This window comes from Grammomys surdaster, unplaced genomic scaffold (genome assembly GCF_004785775.1).
Source record: "Grammomys surdaster isolate TR1022 unplaced genomic scaffold, NIH_TR_1.0 201, whole genome shotgun sequence".
NCBI lineage: Eukaryota > Metazoa > Chordata > Mammalia > Rodentia > Muridae > Grammomys > Grammomys surdaster.
The window spans coordinates 9,794,011-9,816,914 of record NW_021604646.1 but is presented as its reverse complement, the minus strand read 5'-3'; the positions used below and the strand labels follow the sequence as shown (position 1 = coordinate 9,816,914).

Below are 22,904 nucleotides of genomic sequence, written 5' to 3'. Positions count from 1 at the left end.
GAAAGACCTGTATGACAAGAACTTCAAGTCTCTGAAGAAAGAAATTGAAGAAGATCTCAGAAGATGGAAAGATCTCCCATGCTCATGGATTGGCAGGATTAATATAATAAAAATGGCCATCTTGCCAAAAGCAATCTACAGATTCAATGCAATCCCCATTAAAATCCCAACTCAATTCTTCACAGAGTTAGAAAAGGAAATTCTCAAATTCATATGGAATAACAAAAAACCCAGGATAGCGAAAACTATTCTCAACAATAAAAGAACTTCTGGAGGAATCACCATCCCTGACCTCAAGCTGTACTACAGAGCAATAGTGATAAAAACTACCTGGTATTGGTACAGAGACAGGCAGGAAGATCAATGGAATAGAATTGAAGACCCAGAAATGAACCCACACTCCTATGGTCACTTGATCTTTGACAAAGGAGCTAAAACTGTCCAGTGGAAAAAGGACAGCATTTTCAACTAATGGCGCTGGTTCAACTGGAGGACAACATGTAGAAGAATGAAAATTGATCCATTCTTATCCCCTTGTACAAAGCTCAAGTCTATGTGGATAAAGGACCTCCACATAAAACCAGATACACTGAAACTAATAGAAGAGAAGGTGGGGAAAAGCCTCGAATACTTGGGCACAGGGGAAAAGTTCCTGAACAGAACTCCAATGGCATATGCTCTAAGATCGAGAATTGACAAATGGGACTTCATAAAATTGCGAAGTTTCTGTAAGGCAAAGGACACTATCAATAGGACAAAACGACAACCAACAAATTGGGACAAGATCTTTACCAATCCTACATCTGATAGAGGGCTAATATCCAATATATACAAAGAACTCAAGAAAGTAGACTCCAGACAACCAAATTACCCTATTAAAAAATGGGGTATAGAGCTTAACAAAGAATTTTCAACAGAAGAAACTCGAATGGCCGAGAAGCACCTAAAGAAATGCTCGGCATCCTTAGTCGTCAGGGAAATGCAAAACAACCCTGAGATTCCATCTCACACCAGTCAGAATGGCTAAGATTAAAAACACAGGTGATAGTAGATGCTGGCGAGGGTGTGGAGAAAGAGGAACACTCCTCCATTGTTGGTGGGACTGCAAGATGGTGCAACCACTTTGGAAATCAGTCTGGCGGTTCCTCAGAAAATTGGACATAGCATTACCCAAGGATCCAGCTATACCACTCCTAGGCATATACCCAGAAGATGCTCGAACATATAATAAGGACATATGCTCAACTATGTTCATAGCAGCCTTGTTTATAATAGCCAGGAGCTGGAAAGAACCCAGATGTCCTTCAACTGAGGAATGGACTCAAAAAATGTGGTATATTTACACAATGGAGTATTACTCAGCTATTAAAAACAGTGAATTCGAGAGGTTCCTAGGTAAATGGATGGAACTAGAAATTATCATCCTGAGTGAGGTAAGCCAATCACAAAAGAACACACATGGTATTCACTCACTGATTATTGGATATTAGCCCAGAACCTTGAAATGCCCAAGATGCAACTCACAGGCCACATGAAGTCCATAAAGAAGGAAGACCAAGTGGGGGTGATTCGGTCCTTCTTAGAAGGAGCAACAAAATACTCAAGGGAGCAAATATGGAGACAAAGCGAGGGACAAAAACTGAAGGAGGGGTCGTCTGAAGACCTTTCCACCTGAGTATCCATCCCATGTGCAGTCACCAAAGGTAGATGCTGATGTGGAAGTCAGGAAGTGCATGCTGATAAGAGCCTGATATGGATGTCTCCTTAGAGGTCTTCAAGAGTCTGACATATTCAGAGGCAGATGCTCACAACTAGCCATTGAACTGATCATGGGTTTCTCAATAGAGGAGTTAGAGTGAAGACTGAAGGAGCTGAAAGGATTTGTGGCACCATGAGGAGAACAATAATACCAACCAACCACAGCTCCCAGGGTCTAAACCACCAGCCTGGGAGCACTTGGGGGGGGGATCCAGGGCTTCAACTGAATATGTAAGAGTGGAGGGCCCTGCTGGGCATAGGTGGAAGAAGAGAACCTTGACCTCATGAAGGCTGGATGCCCCAGGGGGTGGGAATTTTGAGGGTGGGGAGGTGGGAGTGGGGGGAAATAGATAGAGGTTACATCCACAGAGAAGAAGGAGGAGGGGTGAGGGGATTGGGGGTTCCGGGGTGGGTGGGGGATGGGGTAAGGGGACAACATAGGAAATGTAAATAAAACATCCAATAAAAAAAAAAATGGCTCCGCTCTCCCATCTTCTCAAAAGCAGGATTTAATCACAGACCTTGTAGCTTTAAAACCTGTGTCTGTAGCTAGAGAGTCTCCTAGGACAATGCTTCTCAACCTGTGGGTTGAGACTCCTGGGGAGTAGCTCATCAAATATCCTGCATATTAGAGCATATTAGATATTTACATTATAATTCATAGCAGGGGAAAAATTACAATTATAAAATAACAATGAAATAATTTAATGGTTGCCAGGGTGCCACCACAACATGAGGCACTGATTAAAGCATTAGAAATGTAGAGAACCACTGTCCTAGGAGGTCCCTCATAGCACTATAAATCTTAGCTCCTCCCTCAGAGATTCCTGTCACTTCTAGGAGACACTGAGTCAAGGTCATCTAAGAATAGTTGCTGACCCCAAGGGTGATAGGCTAGGGCATGCTGAAGAGGTTATGACATAACTGTGCAGACCCAATGGCAAGGTCCATGAAAGCCCGGCTTAAGTTTCTCCCTTCTCCAAGCCCAAGTCTGACTGTCTGTTTAGGGAAACTAAATGCACTGTAAAAGGTGGTTTTGAGTGTGTGTGTGTGTGTGTGTGTGTGTGTGTGTGTGTGTGTGTGTATGTACATATGTGTGCATATGTGTGTATTTGTGTGTGTATGTATGCATGTATGTGTATGTCTATATATGTATGTGTATATATAAACATATGTGTGTGTTTGTGTGTGTATGTATGTGTGTGTTTGTGTGTGTGTTGGTGTATGTATGTGTATGTATAAGCATATGTGTGTGTTTGTATTTGTATGTATGTGTGGACATGTGTACTTATGTGTGTGTTTGTGTATGTATATGTGCGTATATGTATGTATGAATGTATATGTGTGTGTCTGTGTGTGTGTGAGAGAGAGAGAGAGAGAGAGAAAGAGAGAGAGATAGATAGAGAGAGACAGAGACAGAGAGACAGAGACAGAGAGACAGAGAGAGCAAGAGAGAGGCACTAAGGTTTATTCTCATCTCTCAGTGACTGCAAACCATATGTAATGCTAAGTTTCAGCACACAAATCTGCAAATATCTCAAATTCATAGGCTCCACACAAGAGAGCTTCTGAGAAATTTGTTGGGTGTTGGCCTGTTACAACTCAGGGATCAGTTCCTTTTTCAAAAGATCATTCTCAACCCTGTGATCTATACCTGGAAGCCTGCCCATCTCTGGTACTGTGTTTCCATTTGAAATGACTCACTTGCCCAACAAACTGCCAAAGGCAGCTACACTAGGGAAGGAGCTATGGTAAATATCCCAGGGTGCTGTCTACAAGGCAGAGAAAATGCTGACGAAAAAACCTCAGAGTTCTAACTCCTTAGTCCTTCATGAAGCAGTGAACACCTTCACTTGATAGTCTTTGTATTTGTCACACATGACCTTAGAATAAAGACAAGATGTACCCTCCTTCCTAGACATTGTCAAGAAGCATAGGAATGGTGGTCAGAAGATCTGACTCTCCTGATTACGTTTTCCATATGTTTTCTCTTCTTTACCATGGACTTAGTTTGTCTAACTTCACAGAGAGATGTAGTCTCCCCAGGGATGAGAACCTAACCTAATAATTAAAATGATCCATTCTTTTCTTTCTATTTGTGTGAGAAAACTTAGGAATTTAGGATGTACATTCCAAATGTGATCTCTACTCAAAACTGATGTCACTGGAAAAATCTGAGATCTCCCTGTTCTTGAATCAGCTCTGTCCCATGAGCTCCTGCTGCTATAAACTGCCTTCAGCCCCTTTCTGGTCGCCCATGAAGAGTTGGAGGCTGGAACTCAAATTTCTGGTCCAAAGGATCCCATACATACTGGTAGCCTGCTGTTCTTTGTCAAGTCAGCAGGTGTGTAAATATTCAGGTAGAGACAGTCTTCAGAAAACTGTAAAGGAATATTCTCCTTTCTATTGGTGATCATGTCTGAGATAATCTGCGCTCCAACAGCATCCTGAGAGCACCTAGAAGGGGAGAGAGCATATCTGAGGTTCCACTAGATTGAACCTTGGATATATTACCCAGCACCTGAACTTGTACTTGAGGTTTTGAGCACATAGCTGAAGTTATTCTCATTGGATTGGAGTCATGATTAGGGATAATAGCATCTTTTGATTCCTGGTGGAACTACTAAGACTCAAGATTCTCCCAATCATTCAGAGGGAGGACTTGGCATCTCTCCCTTCCTGGAGCCTTTGGAGTACTGTGTACCTTAAAGAGAGGCACTCATATTCTGACCTCATATTCCCTAGACAATACTGTTCCCTACACTGTTTGGACAGGGCCCTGCACCCTGCTATGCGTGTTTAGTGGGTTGTGGCAATGCTTCTGTTGGTAAACATGTTTCCATCCTTGGGAGTCTTCTATCAACCAGGAAAATGACCTGTAATAGGCTGGAGGTGATATCTTTGGCAGACACATAATAAGTTATCACTCTGTTCCTGCTTCCACCACTGACATGCTGGATAATCTTGACATGCTGAATTTCTTGTTTGCTCTGGCTTTAGCCTACCAGGGCCAGGTGAGGTGAGTAATGTCTCTAAGAATCTCCCCATCCAGCCTGCTGAGATTTTTTGATCTTCCTATCCCATCAACAATCATTGTGGGTTGTCGTGATTGAAGGCCCCATAAGCCTATTGTAGAGTGGAATTGGTAGCAATAATTGAGTTCTTCAGAGTTCCAGGCACTGATCAACTTCTCCTGTAGTAGGAGTCATTTAAGACACATCAGGCCCAGGTATCCATTATCCTGTTTCACAGATGGCACCTGCTTTCCAGTATGTCAAAGAGAGAGTAGAGGTGCTCAAATGCTCACCCTTCACAGATGTCGCATCTCAGAAGTGGAATAGTGGAACACAAAAGATGACCTTAACATCTTTAGCATAGGCAATTATCTTACCCAATGAGAGAAAGGAGCATACTTCACGGAATTAGGAACAGATGACCAGTCAGGGATGAAGAGTTCAACTTCACTAGTGTTTAGAACTCTCAAATAAAGACCAGTGTTGCTTTCTTAAATTCTTATCAGCTCATAGCACTTATCTAACACACACATGGATTGAACAGGCAAAGCATGGGGAGAGTTCCCCTGAACAAGGGTTTTTCATGGTTTCATGGGACAAGAGTGTTCATTTTAGATATTTCTAGAGATAAACTAAATCAAATTCCTACTCCTTGACTCAGAAATGTCACCTCTTACATTTCTCTCCAAATACCCATAATTACATGTAATGATTTGGTTACAAATTAATCATCGTGTTGTCTTACTTTCAATAACATGAAAAGAACTTAATCCAAATAAAAAAACTGGATACATAAAGTAAAATATCATATCCACCTTATATAACTGTTATACATTAGCCATTGCATTAATAGTGTAGAATAATATTAATGCTATAAATGTGCAAATAGTCACTCAAATTTTCCATACTCATAATCCGTGTATAAAGGACAAACACAGACATAGGACTGGAAATATGACCTCAAATGCTTGCAGAAATTCTGAGTAAGTGGATTGTACCTGAATTTTAACTTTGTTACATTTGCTTCTCTGTATTCCCCTGCCTTTTCTGTTTTCAGTATTTGTGTCTTACATTTGAAATCAGATTGGAAAAACAATGGCAAATGATATATTTAGAAGCAAAGCATGCAGAAGGAGGGACACCACCAGAAGGGGAATCCTTGATTCATCATAAGTATCTTGCCTAGGGCAAAAACACTGCCTTCACTGATGTTTTTAGGCTATCTGGACTCGTTGGGCTTTTCAATTGGCTCCAAGATTGAGTGGGGGACAGGTATTGTTCAGTGGTGACTAGATGGCTAAATAGACCTGAGCATGAGAACTTAAAGTCACCCTCAGCTGGTTTTGTCACTCATGGAGTCTCACCCACCCACTCCCAAGCAACATCAAGTTTTAAGACAGAAGAATAAAACATCTTTATCTTTTTTACATTGAAACAGGCATACCCCAGTGGCTTACATAGGAGGATAGGAGGTGGTGTTCTTCACAAAGCTCCAGGGCTCTGCAGGCTGTGGTGGAGCAAACCTCAAGGAGCCAAGAGGGGGCTTGGCAAAGGGGACTCCCAGGAAAACAGCTACAGGCTGTGCAAATCCTTCTAAGCTGACATACTTCCCCAGGACTTTGCCTTTAACAGTATTCACCACAGGTGGTGAGGATGGGTACCCTGTTGGACAAGAGAAAATAAGGACAAATCAGTAAGGAAAAGGTAGACTTGCCCTATTGATGGGTTTGTCACTTCAGGACTGATCGATTTGCTAAAGTCACCTAATTCCTTCCAGGTCTTACTCCCTTCTTACACAAAACTAGAGTGAAGAAAATTGTCCTCATCTCAGAGGGCTGATTAAAGACTAAACTGTACTGGTGTCTTAAAATCATCCAGCCTAAGTCACTGCAGAAAGAAAGGTACCAAGCATGAAAATGAATTTTGGTTTCACTGGAAATTTTCATCCACTAGGATCCTGGTGCTGAGCTGCAAGCTGGGTGAGAAGATGGGCAAGAGGTGGTCCCTGTCCTACAGAGGGCTACCCTTGTAGACATGGCAACAGACATAATCAACTTAATATTGACATGCTTGGTATTTTGTCCTGAGGTAGAGCCAGGTAGGGGACACAGCAGTTGGAAGAGAGAGTGAGGCCTCCTGATTGGTCACACAATAGTTGTGATTTACAGTATGGGGAGTGGATAAGGGAATGGGAGGTGTAAGAATGACATTGCAGTAATGAGAACAAGTGCTGTGGCTCACAGACAGTGCACACAATGCAGCTAGGAAGGGTGGGTGTCCTATGACTGCCATGACAGAGAAAGCTAATCCTGGAAGAGAAAGTGCATACCACGGAAGACACTAGATGACTGAGTGAGGGATTGGGTTTTACTCAGTGAACAAATAAGCAGCAGTAATAACTCTGTGGTAAAGCAGACAACACACTTCTAGAACGTTCTTGGGGGTCCTGAGCATGGTCTTCCAAATAAGAGAGACTGAGCATCAAAAACATTTGCTCTATTGCCTCATTCTTGTAGAACAGACAGTCTTTGCAGCTTCCTCACTCTTTTCTTTCTTCCCATTGTGGGACCTACACAAAACAACCTGGTCCTTCTTTACATGGTTGATGAACTTAGAGGCACTTGGTCATGTCCCCCTGATGTCCTCCTTTGTCTGACATCAGGGGCCTTAGTTTGTGAGAACATCCTTCATTGGGCAAGGCCTTTCAATTTAGACAAGATGTCATCTTCCTCAATGATTGCAGCCCGAAAAGACAGGTGAAATCTAAATTTAGTAGGAGGTGGTAAACACTTCCTCATCAAAGTCCAGCCTCTGTGTCTCATGCTATCAACAGCCAGATGCATATTGTGAATATTCAAGCTGTTGTTACTAGTTATTACAAAGAATGAGGAACTTTCTGATAGACATGTACATACAAAATCTACTTTAGGATATTCTGGAAGACCATGGAGGATTGAGTGTGATGCTGACATGTGTTCAGTACTTCTAAGAGGTGAAGGAGGGTAAAACCTTACTAGAAATAGCCTGGGGTAGCCTTTGTCAGCTCAGTGATGGTCCACCTGAAGTGGGTAGAAACAGATTACCTAGAGTCATATTCCTGTGTCAAGTGGATACACAGCAATGGCACCAACACTATGTATGTAATTATGTATTTAAAATTGTGTCATGTCAGAGTGCATTTACTGTGTGCTAAAGAATATTCATTCTCTTTACATAATTCCTCAAAGAAGCTTTTCCAGGTGAACAGGAGAGATTTCAAAGCACCAAGCATCAACTATAAAAAGGTGAAAATAGGGTGACATCACAGGCTGGGGGAATTGGGATCCCCAGGATTTAACTAATGGGGGTCTCATCCCCCACATTGTCTAAGTCTCTTGCCTGGGCCACCCCACCTGTCCTTATCTCCAAGATCTAGATATCAAAAAACCAGAACACAGCCCCATATCCCCCAAACCTCTAAAGAACTCCATGAAACCATCACCCCCTGTCACCTCACTCCTCCCTTCTTTCCAGACAAAACTACCACCATGGCTCTTCCCCCTGTCTCTACACTGCCCTGGCCTCCTGACTAGCCTCATTGCTTCCTCTTTTCCATCATCCCTGTGGCCTGTCCCTGCCTTGTGGGAGCTTCAGTAAAACACCATCATCTCAATTGTCTGATTTAAGCACATTGAAATGTCTATTAACCTATTAAGTTTTCAGCTAAATCCTTGGCCTACTTCTTAATCTAACTTATCCTCTGGACCCAGAGTAGAAGCAACCACTCATTTTGTCCTCAGAGTAAAAGGCGCTTCTGTCATCTCTGCTTTAGAGATGGGGTCCCCTAGGCACTGTATCACCCAGGTGCAAACTTTAGGACATCAAGTTGAAGGTATTGATTAGGAACCAGCCTTATATCTGGCTCCTGAGTTTATGCTTCCAATGTTCTGGTCAGCCTTTCTCTATGACCTGCTTTCAACTTGACTAAGATTCACAGGGAAACAGACTAAGCTTTCTTCAGCTCTCCTGTGCCTCTTATAGCTGGCTATCCGGGTATCTGACCTCTTCTATGTCTCTGTGGGAGTCAATTCTTTAGACTTTGATATATTCCTTCGAGTGTGGAAAGCAAAACTCACCAAAGAACTAGAACCATTTTGTCCACAGCATTGCCCATTGTGCCCAGAACAAAAACTGAAAATGTACACATAGACATTTGTAACCCATAAAGAACTTACCCCAAGCTGTGCAGACAGCAAGAAAAAGCCAGACCAGAAAGTAGAGGCCCATTGTGGATGGACAAGGGCTCCGTGGGTCTATGAGCTATCTGCTGCTTTAGAATTGCTTCCGTTGTGGACCTGGGGGCCTGCCTCCTTAAGTCTTGCTCAACCAGCGCAGTTATGCAATCTAAGATGACAAAAAGCTCTCCTTTCCAAAGAGCTTTCTGGGTGTGAGGCGGGAACTCCAAGCCACGCCCACTAAGCCTTTACCTACTTTTATTGGAACAGTCAGTGCCCAATACTCAGATTACACATGGCCAGAAACCCATTAAACAGCTTCTTACATTAGCGTGTCTCTGCAGAGCTCTCACTTCAATTCAATGCACCTTGACCTCTCTAGAGCAGATAGCAGTAGGCTGGTATCTGCAAATAGTGGGAAGTGTTTCTTTGGGGTCCTCTTACAAACCTGAACATTTTAGAGTACCTCACATTCCCACTCTGCTTAGCTGGAAAGTAGGGACAGACACATTTCTCTGCCTCCCTGGACAGGCATTTCCAAGAATTCATATTCTCAAGTTAGGAAGAAACCTTACCCTTTAGCAACCTTCAAATGATCCCTAAATTATCTTTGTAGTATTCCTGCCAAGTAACTGGGTTGGGCACACTGAATACTCAGGTTCAAGGAAATTAACCTTTCAGAGAAAGAACCTTTGGACATAATGTTCATATATTAAACAAACTCCTCTGGCAACAATCCTTGCTTCTAATCATCCATGCATGCACATATACACTGATTCTTCAAACAATTGTCAAAGTGCATGTCCTCCCGTTTTATGGGAGTGTACAACAGCAGGTGTGCTGGTGTATCTCTGCAATTGCTGGTTTTAACCTGTTCCAACAGCATAGCCTCTTTATACTTTTGTGACTGGGTACATCTTTTCATTCCCTTGTTGTGTATTTATTTGTTTTACCTAATCATTTAGTTTTAAGTTCTCCATCTCTATTACTAGGTTATTTGTTTTATTTTAGAAATCTTTAATTTCTTTAAGATCAAATTTCTTCAGCACATTCATTTTGGAAAAAGTTTCCATAAGTTGATAAAATAATAGACATTCTACAGCTCTTGGAGAAACTATTCTGTGAATTTAAGTCCATTTGATGAATATTTATATCTTCTAAAACGTAAGATTGCAGTTAGTCACAAAGTAGAATTTCCTCCAGAACTACTTTTATTTTTTCTGGGTCCTGTATGTTGTATTTCCATTTTCATTTCATTCAGGAAATTTTATATCTTCTCCTTCTTCCCCCTAATTCTTAAATGAAAGAATTTAAATTCACACAGTGGAAGGAGACAACAGAATCCCACAAATTGGATTTGTATTGCTCACCATGAGCAGCAGGGTACTTTGCGAGTGGCGTCAATTGTAACCCCTCAGAGATGTTGATCACCAGAATAAGCTGTCATGTGTAGCACCACTGTTATTTTTACAGCCATACCTGGGCTGAACTGTTGGTGGTATGCATCAGGGTGGTATGCACAGGTTTGTTTTCCCCTTAATAACTCACCAAACCCTTTAAAGAGAATTTCTTCATGTATTTATGTCATCACTCAGAAGCAAAGAGAAGGTGAACCAAAATCCCCACTCCTTTCCCCTGTACTTGTCTTTCTTTAGATTTCTGGATAATCATTCCATAAAGGGATTCTCTGCAGAGGCATCTTCCTGTGACATTGCCTCTCTCTGAGAAGCACAAATTCAGCTCCAAACTCAGATATTGATTTGATTTATGAAACATAATTTATTTTTCAAATTGACTCCACATGTGCAGATATTCTCTCCCTGCCCTCTTCCCACTCCCAACACACAATTCTGCAGTCTTCCCAAATATTTGGCTACAATCATCTTCCATGTGAAGTAGACTCATTTGGGTTCCCCTGGGGCTGAGGCTGACACTGAGGCTGGCAGAGCATTCCATTCACAGCTCAGTGTGTCCTGTCTGCAGTGGCTTCTTAGCAAGAAGCTCAGTCCAGAATGCGACTTCCTTATCTTTCAGTCTCTGGGCTTGTTGGGTGGTGGCTCCAATCTGCAAATACCCTTCCTTTTGGTCATACTCTGGCCAATGGGGCAGCCCCTGTCCATTGGGATTCCTGGGAACAGAATCAAATAGAATTCCTTAAAGCTGTTAGGTGTTCCCTACATTCCTGTGATATTTAGCTCTCTGATTTATCTTTTCTAAAGATCTGTGCACTGCAAACAAAAAAAATGGAAAACAAAAAACAAACAAAACAAAAAAAGGAGCACTATTGTCAGAGCCCTAGGTCACAGGGTTGGAGTCAATCACTTAAATTTTAAAAGCCACCTGTTCCTTGAGGGTACACTATTACCTCATCTCACCCAACAACTTTGCTCACCAGACTCACCCATTCCTAGCAAAGTTTGCCCAGTATTTCATCATCATCTTGCTGAGATTGATCTCTTTTTCTGAGGTTCCACCTGTGAGGAATAAGAATAATCTTTTTGATTCAGTTCATGGTTCATGAGCTAATGAGAGCCTTATCACTCAGGAGATTATTAAAAGAGTAGAGTCTGGGCTTTTAAATCAAAGCTGTGGAATCAGAATCTTCATTGCTAGGGGACTGTGCTTAGCTGGTGTGTACTTTCTGTTTGAGAATACCTGATCTATCTCACAGCAGGAATATGATATATTCTGGTGTGATCATCCGTGTCCAATTCTTGTCTAACTGATATTAAAATGCCACAGATAAAGAATTCAGTGTATCACAGGATCCATGGGATTGCTGGACCTTACATCTTTTCTTATGTATTCCCTACAAACCCACAATTAGATGGACAGTGGCCTTAAGATATGACATTGGGATCTACAGGGTGTGTCATAAAAATCCATGAGGTGGCTCACAGTCATGAATTATAGTAGCTACTGAATGTTGAGGCACTGAAAACATTCAGAAATGTTTTCTTTAAATATTGTATTATTGACAATATAGGTAAAGTATCACATGTAGCTAGGTATGCATATGGGCACATTAATGCACATGACATCTGACTCATTCTTTACTCATTCTGGTATATCATGTTGAGTAGGGACAGCTTGAACTCATCTTCACTCACATTCTGAAATATCATTATGAATGGGAAATTTTTGTCTTCAAATGGAACACTTGGGTGACCCATTTCTCTTGGAGCATTACTGACTAAGATCTTGATATAGAGTATTGCTGGCTGCCCAGGAGTATGTACCTTTTCTTATGTATGCTGGAGTGGGAGAAAGTCTGGGAACTTGATAGTTGAGCTCATCCCAGTTACACTGAGTTGAGAAATGAACATCAAGAGAGGAGGAGAAATGTGCTCAAGGTCACAGAAGCCTTGAAACCCAAAGCTCCTGATCACAAACTCAAAGGCAGCAAAGCACCATTACCTCTTAAAATCGGGGCACCAAACACAGAGTAGATTTCATCCCCATGGTCTCCTACCACCATATCTGGTTTCATTTCTGATGAGAAGCTTGGGCGATATTGAAACTCATACATGTATGTGGGAGCTCCAGCATCTGAGAAGACACAGTTTCACACACCATTCATATTGCCAGACACAAGCCTGGATGGTATTAAGGCCTTTGTAATCCAGCAGATCTCTGAGTATCAGTGCAAACAGAAAAACAATTCAACAAAAGCTCTTAGTGTGCTTAGCACTGTGAAGTTAGTGGAAAGAAGCAGTGATATTCATGTGAGGGGAAAGATTTATGAATGCACTGCATCCAGGAAACACACTGGGTTGTTCATTGATAAGTGACTAGTGTCCATTCATTTCAAGATCCATACTTTGCTATGTGTACTCCAATCAGACCTGTTTTAACCATTCTTAGTGTTTTTGTTCCCACCTGTTCAGAAAAACGTGAGATTCTTCCAAGATATTCATCTGAAAGAGAGTTTCTAAAGAAAGTGGAAACATGGAAAACTCGTCACTTTTGCCTCAGGAGTACAATGTTGATAAAAGCTGTCTTCCATAAGTAAGAGAATAACAGCTTTCTCAGACAAATCAAATCTGATGAAATTCACCACTTATTTTTCTCTTTAAACACAAAGATAGAGATGACTAATGTGAGACAATTGAAAACACAAAGGTCAATGACACAGAACAGAGAACAATATTCAGGAATGGCCATGATGGTGAGCACAGCAAGCTTATTCTCGGTACAGGGACAAAACAATGGGATTGTGAAAGATAACTATCAAATGATAGGTATAGCCAACATGTCATCATTACAATGGGATATACATTCTGATCTCAAAGATATAAAGTGTAGAGTAGAGGGAGGGGGAAGTGTGGAGTTGTTCTAGGCATCCTAGACCAGAGCATCTCTATGCTAGATGGTCTGAAGCACCAGAGAGGTAGGATGTAATAAAATCACAAAGGGGCTTTAATACAATAGAACTGTTAGTAATGGCTCGTTCAGATAGAAAGTTCCTGAGAAAACAAATCTTGATCAGTATTTTGGGAAGAATCTATTTACTAGTTTTGCATGTAATATTCCACCCAACAATATATATTATTTTAAAGCACTCATAGAACATACTCTTGAACAGATCCTATGTGAGAACACAATGCAGTACTCAGATAATATAAGAAGACAGGAATTAGACACAGCATCTTCTCTGATCACAATGGTTTGAAATCAGACATCAACACCAGGAGCAATTTTAGACAACTGCCCACACACATATGAACATTCATGGGCATGTGTGTATAACACATACATGGAGACACATACATGCAAAGGTGTGTGCACAAAAATGGTGTCATAGCTTGCCAAAACTAATGAGATATAGGAAAAGCAGTTGTATGAGAAGCATTCATAGCATTAAACAACAACATTCTAAAAAGAAGAAAACTATCCAACAATCTACAGTTACACCAAAGGGATCTAAAAGAACAACAAAGTAAACCCAAGGATGGCAGAAAGAGAAAATAATCATGATTGGTATAAAGCAAGGGGCTAGAGAGTTGGCTCAACAGTTAAGAGCACGGGCTGCCCTTCTAGAGGACCCAGGTTCAATTCTCAGCATCTATTTCTCAGCATCCACATTGAGGTCCACAGCGACCATAGGCTACCATAGTTCCAGAAGATCTGATATCCTCTCCTGGCTTCCATGGACATAAAGCACACATATATAGTACACAGACGTGCATGAAGATAAAACACCAACAAACATAACACTAAATCAGTTTTTTCAGTGCGTTCTCAAGCTATAAGAAAAGGTAACAGTCAATACAATCAAGAGTTTCTTTTTTCTTTTTTCTATTTAAGAAAAGCAAAACTAACAAACTCAGTTGAACTAAAAAAAAAACAAAATATTTACACAAAGGAAAGATTGGTGCCAGGGAAGTAGACTGGAGTCTAAGAGAGTACTACAGACTATTTTAAGACAAAATAATATGTTGTCCATCCAATATAGTCTACCAAAAATGAAATTAGGGCTGAAGAGTTGGCTTAATAGAAACAAGGAAGGGTGTTCATCTTTAGGATCTGAATCCTCAACACCCACATGGAGCATCTCCAAATGATTGAATATAGTCTTCTGACCTTTATAGGCACCTGTATAGGCACACACACACACACACATACACACAAACACATACACACACACGATCAAATCAGTTACAACATAAACATCCTATCAGTGAACATTCGAAATTCTGATGACTTCCCAGATGGGTCAAACTAATCACTTAGAGAAAAACTAGTATCAGTCCAAATATTCTCTTTAAATTTCTTTCAAAAACAAAGAAATGGGAATAGTTCCAGTACAGCATTACCTTCAAACTAAAATAAGAGAAAACATTATAAGAAAAACACATCGTTTTTTCTATAAGTAAACCTGCAAAAGCACTCAAGAAAATGCTAGTAAGTGAAATGTAAAGGCCCATCTAAAGGCTAATCCAGCTTCATGCAGTAATATTTATCACTGAGATATAAAAAGTGATTCATTCTTGTAATGTGGAGCATTACAGACTGGTGTATAAACACCAGGTGGTCATCTTAATTAAGGCCAGCCTGGTCTACAAAGAGAGTTCTGAGACAGCCTGTGTAGTAAGGCCGTGTCTAAAAAAATAAAAACAAAGTAGACAAAATACCCGCATTACACAAAGTGTTCTGCCAGTTTTGTGGAACTCCATAAAAATTCCAATGTCAATATTTGCAGATATAGAAAAAGTAATTCTAAATTCATATGAAATCACATTACTGAGAGAAAACATGGACACATATGTACTCTTGTGCACCCAGCCACCTGCACAGGCACCTGCACAAGCTTGCACACTTGCACACTTGCAAATACACACAAAGAAATACCTACATGCATACTCATGCTAAAGGCAATCATGAGTAATAAGAACAGTGCTAATTGTCTCATCTAGTATTTTCATGCTGTGTTAAACTCACATACTTATAATAACAAAGAAATTGCACCACCACCAACAACAACAACAATAACAAAAAGTAGACACACTGTCCAGTAGAAACTTAAATGAAGCACAACATGAACCCAAGAACACAGGTAATTTGATTAGTTTATGGCATGACTTTCCATTTCATGAGAAAAATTGGTGTTTGATGTGTCTTTCACCTAGAATAAGCATAGTCTCTATCATGGATTCCCCATTGTTGCTGTACATTCCAAGAAAAAAGAACACACAATTAGAAAAAGAAAGTCACTTCAGTAATCGCTGTTCAAGACAATGGATCGCCACATACAGAAGTGTTAGACTAGACACTTTTCTGAACTGATTTACAAAAGGAAAAAAAATAAAAAAAATGTTCTGTAAGTCTAATTCCCAAAGGGAAACTAAAACAACTGTAAGAAAACACAGAGGAAGAAAAACAATATGATGTTGGGTAAAACATGGCTCTCTGGGATTGATCCCAAGAGCAGAGACCGCCCAGGCAAAAACTGTAAAATGAAATAAACATTCCACTGCAAAATGTATTCACAGAAGGGAAATATAGTGAATAATCTATGTCAGATTGTGTACATGTATGGCTGCGTGTATCGTGTGTGTGTGTGTGTGTGTGTGTGTGTGTGTGTGTGAAAGGTGGGGCATATTTTCAAATGATACAGGCTATAGAGAATCACTTTACAAAGTATTTAATGAATGTAAAGAATCAACAGCAAGAAAAAAATCAAGGAAACCACCCATTTACTTGGCTAAGGATCCAGAGCAGGGTGGGAGGTGAGGGGTGCACCTATAATCTAGCACTTGGGACACAAAGACAGGAGGATGCCTTGGCCCTGTCTAAAAAGAGAGACTTTGTCTCACAGAGATAAGAAAATGATAAGGACCTAAGTAGACATTTTATTGAAAGAGGGATAAAAGTAAAAATGGACAATAGATCAATAAAAATTGTTCATATATCAATGATCATTTATATAATGCAAATTAGGAACACACTGAGCTAGCATCTCTCTAAGACTAAAAAGCTGGTAATAACAAGTAGTGTCGGCAAGGGTAAAGAAATAAGGAAACTCCCTCATACAATGAGTGTGCTAGAAAACTCAAAGACAGTGTGTTAAGCATGTTAAAAATGTAATTGCCACATTACAGATCAATCCCAGTTCTGAAACTTACCCCAAAGATTTGAAACCACTGTGTTGAAAAAATATATCTGACCCATGATTATACTGCTCACCAAAGTCAAGCTATGCTATTACTATGTGTCCACTAACAGATGAATGTATGAAGACTGTGGGGTAGTGTAGATGGAATAATGCATGCCCTTAAAAAGGAAGGTGCACAGCCATTATGACAAAGCTCATAAAGATGGAGAATTATATGCTAAATGGACTGAGTCAGATCTAGATAGACAAATACACACATCATGTGCATGAGGTCTAGAAGAATGATCTCAAAACATCAAAGGAGAAAGGGTCAGATGCTGGAGGTCACTAATGAGTAGACTGTCATAAAATCAGAATCATTCTGCTCATCTTTGACCTTTTTTTTATTAAAGTTGTCTATTTGTGTTTTGAATTGGAATTGGCAGATCACAGTGCACGTGTGGTCATAGGACAACCATGTGAGTCCCAGGGACTCAACCCAGGTCATCAGGCTTGGCAGCAAGAACCTCTATCTGCTGAGCCATCTCACCCACTTCTTGTTTTATTTTTGAGTTACATTCTACAATATGATAAACACTGTTGATAAAGAGTATTTAAAAATGATGAGAGGAAATGTCATTTTCACTAAGCACAAAATTTGCTGTGGTAGCAAATTTACAGCAATTGTTTTACATTGACGCATAAACTGCAACATCACTTAGTATTCATATTATTTACATTATTAAATACTTTTATTATTATTGCATTTGGATAATAGCTGTCTTATTACTACATAGGCTCATTCTCTGTCTCTCTCCTTATGATAGTACTGGGTTCACCCCTTTTCTTCTCACCCACAACTGGGGAAACTAAAATAGCATCAGGTGGCACCCACAGCTACTTTAATTCATGGGTGCAAATAGAAAATTTAAACCCCCTTGGAGGGGTAGATAGATGCTTCAATGGTCCAGAGGACTGGCTTCTCTTCTACAGGATCCAGATTTGGTTCCCATGACTTTCTTCTGGCCTTTGCCAGAACCAGCAGAAACAGGACATACACACACAGAAACACACTTGAACATGAATATATCATATAAATATATAGAAATTATTAACCTGTAGTTATTATTAACACTAATTATTAATTAATATTAGCATCTACATTACTTATCATCAATGTCAATATTAACTATTATTTATTGATGTTAATCATTAATATCAATATTAGTTGGTATTAATTTTAATTAATACCAATGTATAAATAAACAATACACATGGAAATAAATTATAATATAATTATAAATAAAATATAATATTAAATGTTTAAAAAAAAATTCTCCCAGAAAGTTAGGGTTGTGATTAAGTGATCAAAAGTTGGGAGTGAAGAAGGGCTCCACAAATGGCAACCCTAGAAGTCTTCATTCCTAGGGTGAACTTTTTATCCCGAGGTTCACACCCATGCCCAGTACTTGGTCATGTAGGAAGCTTCTGTGACAGATCTCAGCCTGTACACGGTGGCATACTGTGATTGACAGAAGCTAGTCAAGAACACAGAGTGTCTACATTCCTATCCTACAGGGGTCTCCTCCCTCATTGACCTCCTTGGTTATAAACAGCGTTCCTGATTCCTATTCTACCCTCTGTTACTACTCTAAAACTAGCTCTGTCTCAAACCCCTCTAAAACCTCGTTCAGTATTTGATCTCTAAACCCATGTACTAGCGTCACTTCAGATAAGGAACCTGTGACAGATGCTGCTGATGTGACACTTCTTCCTGTTCACATTCTAGCTTCTGTTTACACCCACCATCTGTCTCTCTACACCTAAGGGCTCTTTGTCTGGTTACCACACAGTATTCTGCTGACCTGCATAGCAGGTAGATTAAATACTCTACTCACTATTCAGATGGGATTACCTTGGGTTATATGTTCCACTGGTTTTTCACCTGTCCCCAGCCCCAGATTCAGTAAATATATGCTTAGCCAGATATCAACCTCTGTGCCTTTCTCTGTCAACTCATATTTTCTGGGATCAATTCCTATTTACTCCACTGTATTTCAGTGAGTTACACAGATGACATTAGCACAAATACCAAAATAAGGCCAAGATGCAGTCTTAGAGGCTTAATGTTAGCAGTTTCACATTTGCAAATGACTGGGTTAAGCCAGTCACAGAGAAAAGGGATAAAATAAGTGTCTCTCTCTTGTTCAACCTCAGGGACTCACCTCTATGTCCACGGGAGATAATCACAGATGGGACACCAAATACCACATCCCCAATCAATTTCAGAAATTGGTCTTTATTTTTGCCTGGGTCATCTGTATCTCCTAAATACTTCTCAATGGCCACTGGAATCGTATCCTCAGGGAGGTTCTAGAATGGATTAGAAAAGTGACAACATGGCTTGTATGACTCCTCTGGCTCACTCATTGACTATGAATCTCTTGAGCCCTGAACAAATCCTTGGCAGTAATGTGGGAACATCAGAAAACTGGGGAAAGAAAGAGGACTCCATTCTTTTCCTAACATTCTGTAGATTTCTAATTTGGGATAAGTTCTCAGCTTTTCGTTGTTTCTCAACAAGTTGCCATGGTCCCCAGGGTGCTTACAAGAAGAAAAGAGGACTTCTTCAAGAGCGACGTGGCTGTCATCTGGTTCAATTTCACATCAGAGGGGGGATAGCTCATCATCTATTTAAAAACATGGTTAACATCTATTTAAAAACAGACACTATTACAATGGACAAAATAGGCAAACTATAGCAAAGCAAATTAAAGATATTAGGTTGGGCTTTGATGGGTATGGCTGCTTATGAGCTTTAAAGCAATCAGGGAAACATAGATTTATACAGAAATCTAGTCATGAAAAATGATACTCTAAATACATGTATTGATCAGCCCAGGGGGCACAAGAATGCTCAAAGCAGAGAGGAAGCAAAACCTCACAGACATAAAAGAGAAAGCAAAAGCCATCCATTGCATTCTTTGAAATCTACAAAACCCTTCTGCAGTGAAAACCGTGGAACTTTCAGCCTGTCACAGTCCTATACAGAGACTTCATCTAATTCTAGCATAGCTTCTAGCACCCGAAAGCTACATGAGGAAAATACTAGTCTCTCTATAATGACTGTGCTGGAAAAGTCTGCTGCTTTCAGAAATTAATCTTCAGCTAAGACATAGTATGGATAGACAGCTACCAACACCTGCTCCAGACTGACTATAGAAACCTTGGGGTTAGCCTCACCTCTCTGCCTATGGCAATGTCATACCCAAAGACCCAAATGCTTGAGAATAAATACTGTTCATCTTTTATGTAACCTCTCTGGAATGTAAATGCACAAAGTGGCAATTATTTTTCTATCTCAACCATGTTGGCAGCCTTACTTCATCTTGAGCTTCTACCTGTCATGAGTGTGTTTCTCCTGCAGATAAGGTTTGAATATGAAATCTAATGTCTGGCTACACATATTCTCCATTCACTCCACAGTTCCTCTTCAAGCTTCTCCAGCCTTGAAACATCTTCAGGGTTAGTGATGTTTCTATCTGGGACTTGAGTTCAAGTCATGCTTGAGCTTTTTTCTTCTAGCCACCCTATTAGAAAATGAAACCTGCCTTATTCTTGAACCTAATGTCTGGCTTTTGTTATTATCTTTGGAAAGGAAAAGCCCTTCTTTCCCTTTAAGAGGGTATTCTAAGTCATGACTGAGTGACTTTGAATCTTTCAATGATGTAAAATGAGAAAATATGCAGAGATTTATTGAAAATGTGTCCAGGTTCATGGTAGAAGCTGTGCTTCCCAGTCAGACTCCTCTGAACTTCCAGCCCTTTCCCATTTAGAGGCACCCATGTTTGTCTGATTGCCTGGATCTTATTTGTGTAGGCCTTCTTGTCCTGCACATTCTGAGCACCTAAATTTAATGGAGTGACAAACTGTTCATTGAGCTAAGAGTCCCAGGATTGGACCACTCAGGCTTAAAGTTAGCTCAGGCAGAAAATGTCTCTATGGAAGTATTTATGTGTAACAAGAGACAGGGACCCGAGGCACAAGCAGAGGTCCAGGAAGAAAGAACATGTTAGAGGAGTGATATGTACAGAATGGTCTGATCTAAGAGATCTGTTTATGCTCACAGTTGGCAGAACCCAGCCAAACTCTTGCTTGTTGATTCCCACGATGTAGGGCACAGTGTTGAAGTCCTTCTCAGCCAGGATCTCCTCAGGCATCTTTGGCAGCAACACTCCATCAAGTACAGTGGGAACAAAGGGATGGCTCTGGGGAAGAGACCAACACAGTGCCAGGAATAACACATTTCCCTCTCTGATTCTCTAAGGGAGAAGCCAGAAAATAGATATCCTGGCTTGAGTAGGAACTGTGGGGACTTAGGATACTAAGAAGGAAATTAATAGTGTATAGGCCACTAAGGTTTGATTTGGGGTATCTCAGTAGTAAGTTGAGGGTGGCAAGGAAGAAGAGGGGCCCTTAGCTAAAATTAAATGTACATTATTGTAGACTATGTATTTCTATCTGTAGTAGATTATATCAGAGTGATTCTTACTATTCCTGATAGTTATGCCTGTGAAGTTGACACTAATAAATTCTGCATCAATGAATCCTGAGCCACTACTGCTGGGGATTTACAGAGCTAGGCTCCAGGGAACCTGCTCTTGACATGCTAAACATCCTTGCATTCTATGTGGATCCAGTTTTAAAACCATGTTATATAACAAATTTATTGTAAATAATCACCGTGCAGAACTTATTTATAATAAAACACCAGATTAATAGGGATTAGCATTTCCCCAACCATGAGTAACATAACAATAAATTGTTTTGGCTTCAGATTCACAATCATAAGGTCTATTGTGATCGCCTCATGAATTCTTTAATTTACCTAATTTCTAATCTCTTCCTGTTTTTTTTTTCACATACTAAAGGTATCACATGACTACTCTTCATCATGGCTTCCCCGAGAGCTAGGCAATTCTCCTCTTTCTTTTTTTGGGTGTTGTATCATGTTGACTCATCAACACTGACTTCAAGGTCAAGAGGCACCAGAACTCAAGCCTGGCAGAAGGCCACCTATTGCTCCTGTTTTCTCCCCAAGGTTTCTTACAGCCTGTCGTGTCTGGGGACACTGGGTATATCACTATCAGTGTATTCTAGAGCATCTTAAGCAGAGAAATAACTTAAAGCAGCAAACATTGAAAAATGGTAGTAAATAGCTTACAAAGTGGATATATGCGATTACCAATAATGAGATAAGAAGATAAAGCCTTACTCCAAATGGGATGCTAGCCTGACAGGACTCCAAATGGCCCCCACCTCTCATTGCCATACCTCCAATCAATTTAATTCTTATCTATAGAAAACGTATATGATTATACATTATTACGTATTTTTTTCTTCTGCTACATGCCTTCCCTACTAGGACAGAAGCCTCCAAAAAAAGCAGAAGATTACATATGCTTCACTGTCATGTTTCAACTGTTAAATCAGCTCCAGACACAAAGTGAGTCCTTAGTAAATCATTATTGGGTGGCTAAAGGAATTTTCATTTCACTCTCCTAAGACCTTGTAAGGAAGTTCTGGGATCCACGTAGAGTTAAACACAGAGGACAGGACTGTAGCTGACAGTAGCTGGGTATTGAAAAGGTGAGAGGGAGAAGGAGAGAGATAGTAGATTTTCTTAGGTCATAGGAGAATGAAAATCTAGGCTCCTCCCTGCATGGCTCATCAGCTTGTTCCTTTCACAAAACACTCAGTGACATCTCTGCCTCCTGATAATATGACATTCTAGCAAAGCCTGTTCCTGCAGGCTCCTTTTGGGAATGAGAAATATAAATGAGATGGGGACAAGGAGCTAAATAAGCCTAGGGTACAGAATTGTTGACCAAAGCCCTCTACAGAATGTTGAGGGTAAGTTCAATTCCAGCCTCTGATCTTTCTGTCTATGATGACAAGTGAATGAGTGATTTCTCCTCTCTTGGCCTCCACCATACACACACAGAAATAACCAGAATCCCACACACAGAAATCTTTTTCATAGTTATTTGGAGTGAAAGCACTGTTAAAACAGAAGAGGAGTCTAATTCAGAAGGCAATAATCCTCACCTGTCTGGAGTCTCCATGCAAATCCAGCTTAAAAAGATTCTGTAAAGATAAAATAAAGGTTGTGTTAGGAAGCCATCCTGGTGCAAAGCTGATTCTCTGACTTGGGTTTAGGGCATGACCAGTCTCTCCTTCCTAATTCCTACAGTGTTCTCTGACTATATGCACTGTGTGTGTGTGTGTGTGTGTGTGTGTGTGTGTGTGTGTGTGTGTGTGTGT

At 40.4% G+C, this 22,904-nt stretch overlaps 2 protein-coding genes across 3 annotated transcripts in view; both read right to left on the bottom strand.

Moving 5' to 3' along the window:
- The window catches only part of LOC114623684 (carboxylesterase 1D-like), a 39,990-nt gene extending 30,871 nt beyond the window's left edge, over nt 1–9,119 (bottom strand). Inside the window, exons 1-3 of the mRNA XM_028770357.1 lie at nt 8,987–9,119; nt 6,230–6,434; nt 4,071–4,215 (exon numbers count right to left, since the gene is read on the bottom strand). Coding sequence (XP_028626190.1) covers nt 4,071–4,215; nt 6,230–6,434; nt 8,987–9,038 — 402 coding nt within the window. The 5' untranslated portion in view covers nt 9,039–9,119. The remainder of the gene's footprint in view (nt 1–4,070; nt 4,216–6,229; nt 6,435–8,986) is intronic.
- A 1,622-nt stretch (nt 9,120–10,741) lies between these two features.
- LOC114623686 (carboxylesterase 1E) overlaps nt 10,742–22,904 on the bottom strand; it is a 28,348-nt gene continuing 16,185 nt past the window's right edge. For both annotated transcript variants that reach the window (XM_028770359.1, XM_028770360.1), the window contains exons 8-14: nt 22,689–22,727; nt 20,708–20,848; nt 19,190–19,270; nt 18,806–18,953; nt 12,404–12,535; nt 11,388–11,460; nt 10,742–11,114 (exon numbers count right to left, since the gene is read on the bottom strand). In XM_028770359.1, the coding sequence (XP_028626192.1) occupies nt 10,943–11,114; nt 11,388–11,460; nt 12,404–12,535; nt 18,806–18,953; nt 19,190–19,270; nt 20,708–20,848; nt 22,689–22,727 (786 nt within the window). In that variant the 3' untranslated portion in view covers nt 10,742–10,942. The remainder of the gene's footprint in view (nt 11,115–11,387; nt 11,461–12,403; nt 12,536–18,805; nt 18,954–19,189; nt 19,271–20,707; nt 20,849–22,688; nt 22,728–22,904) is intronic.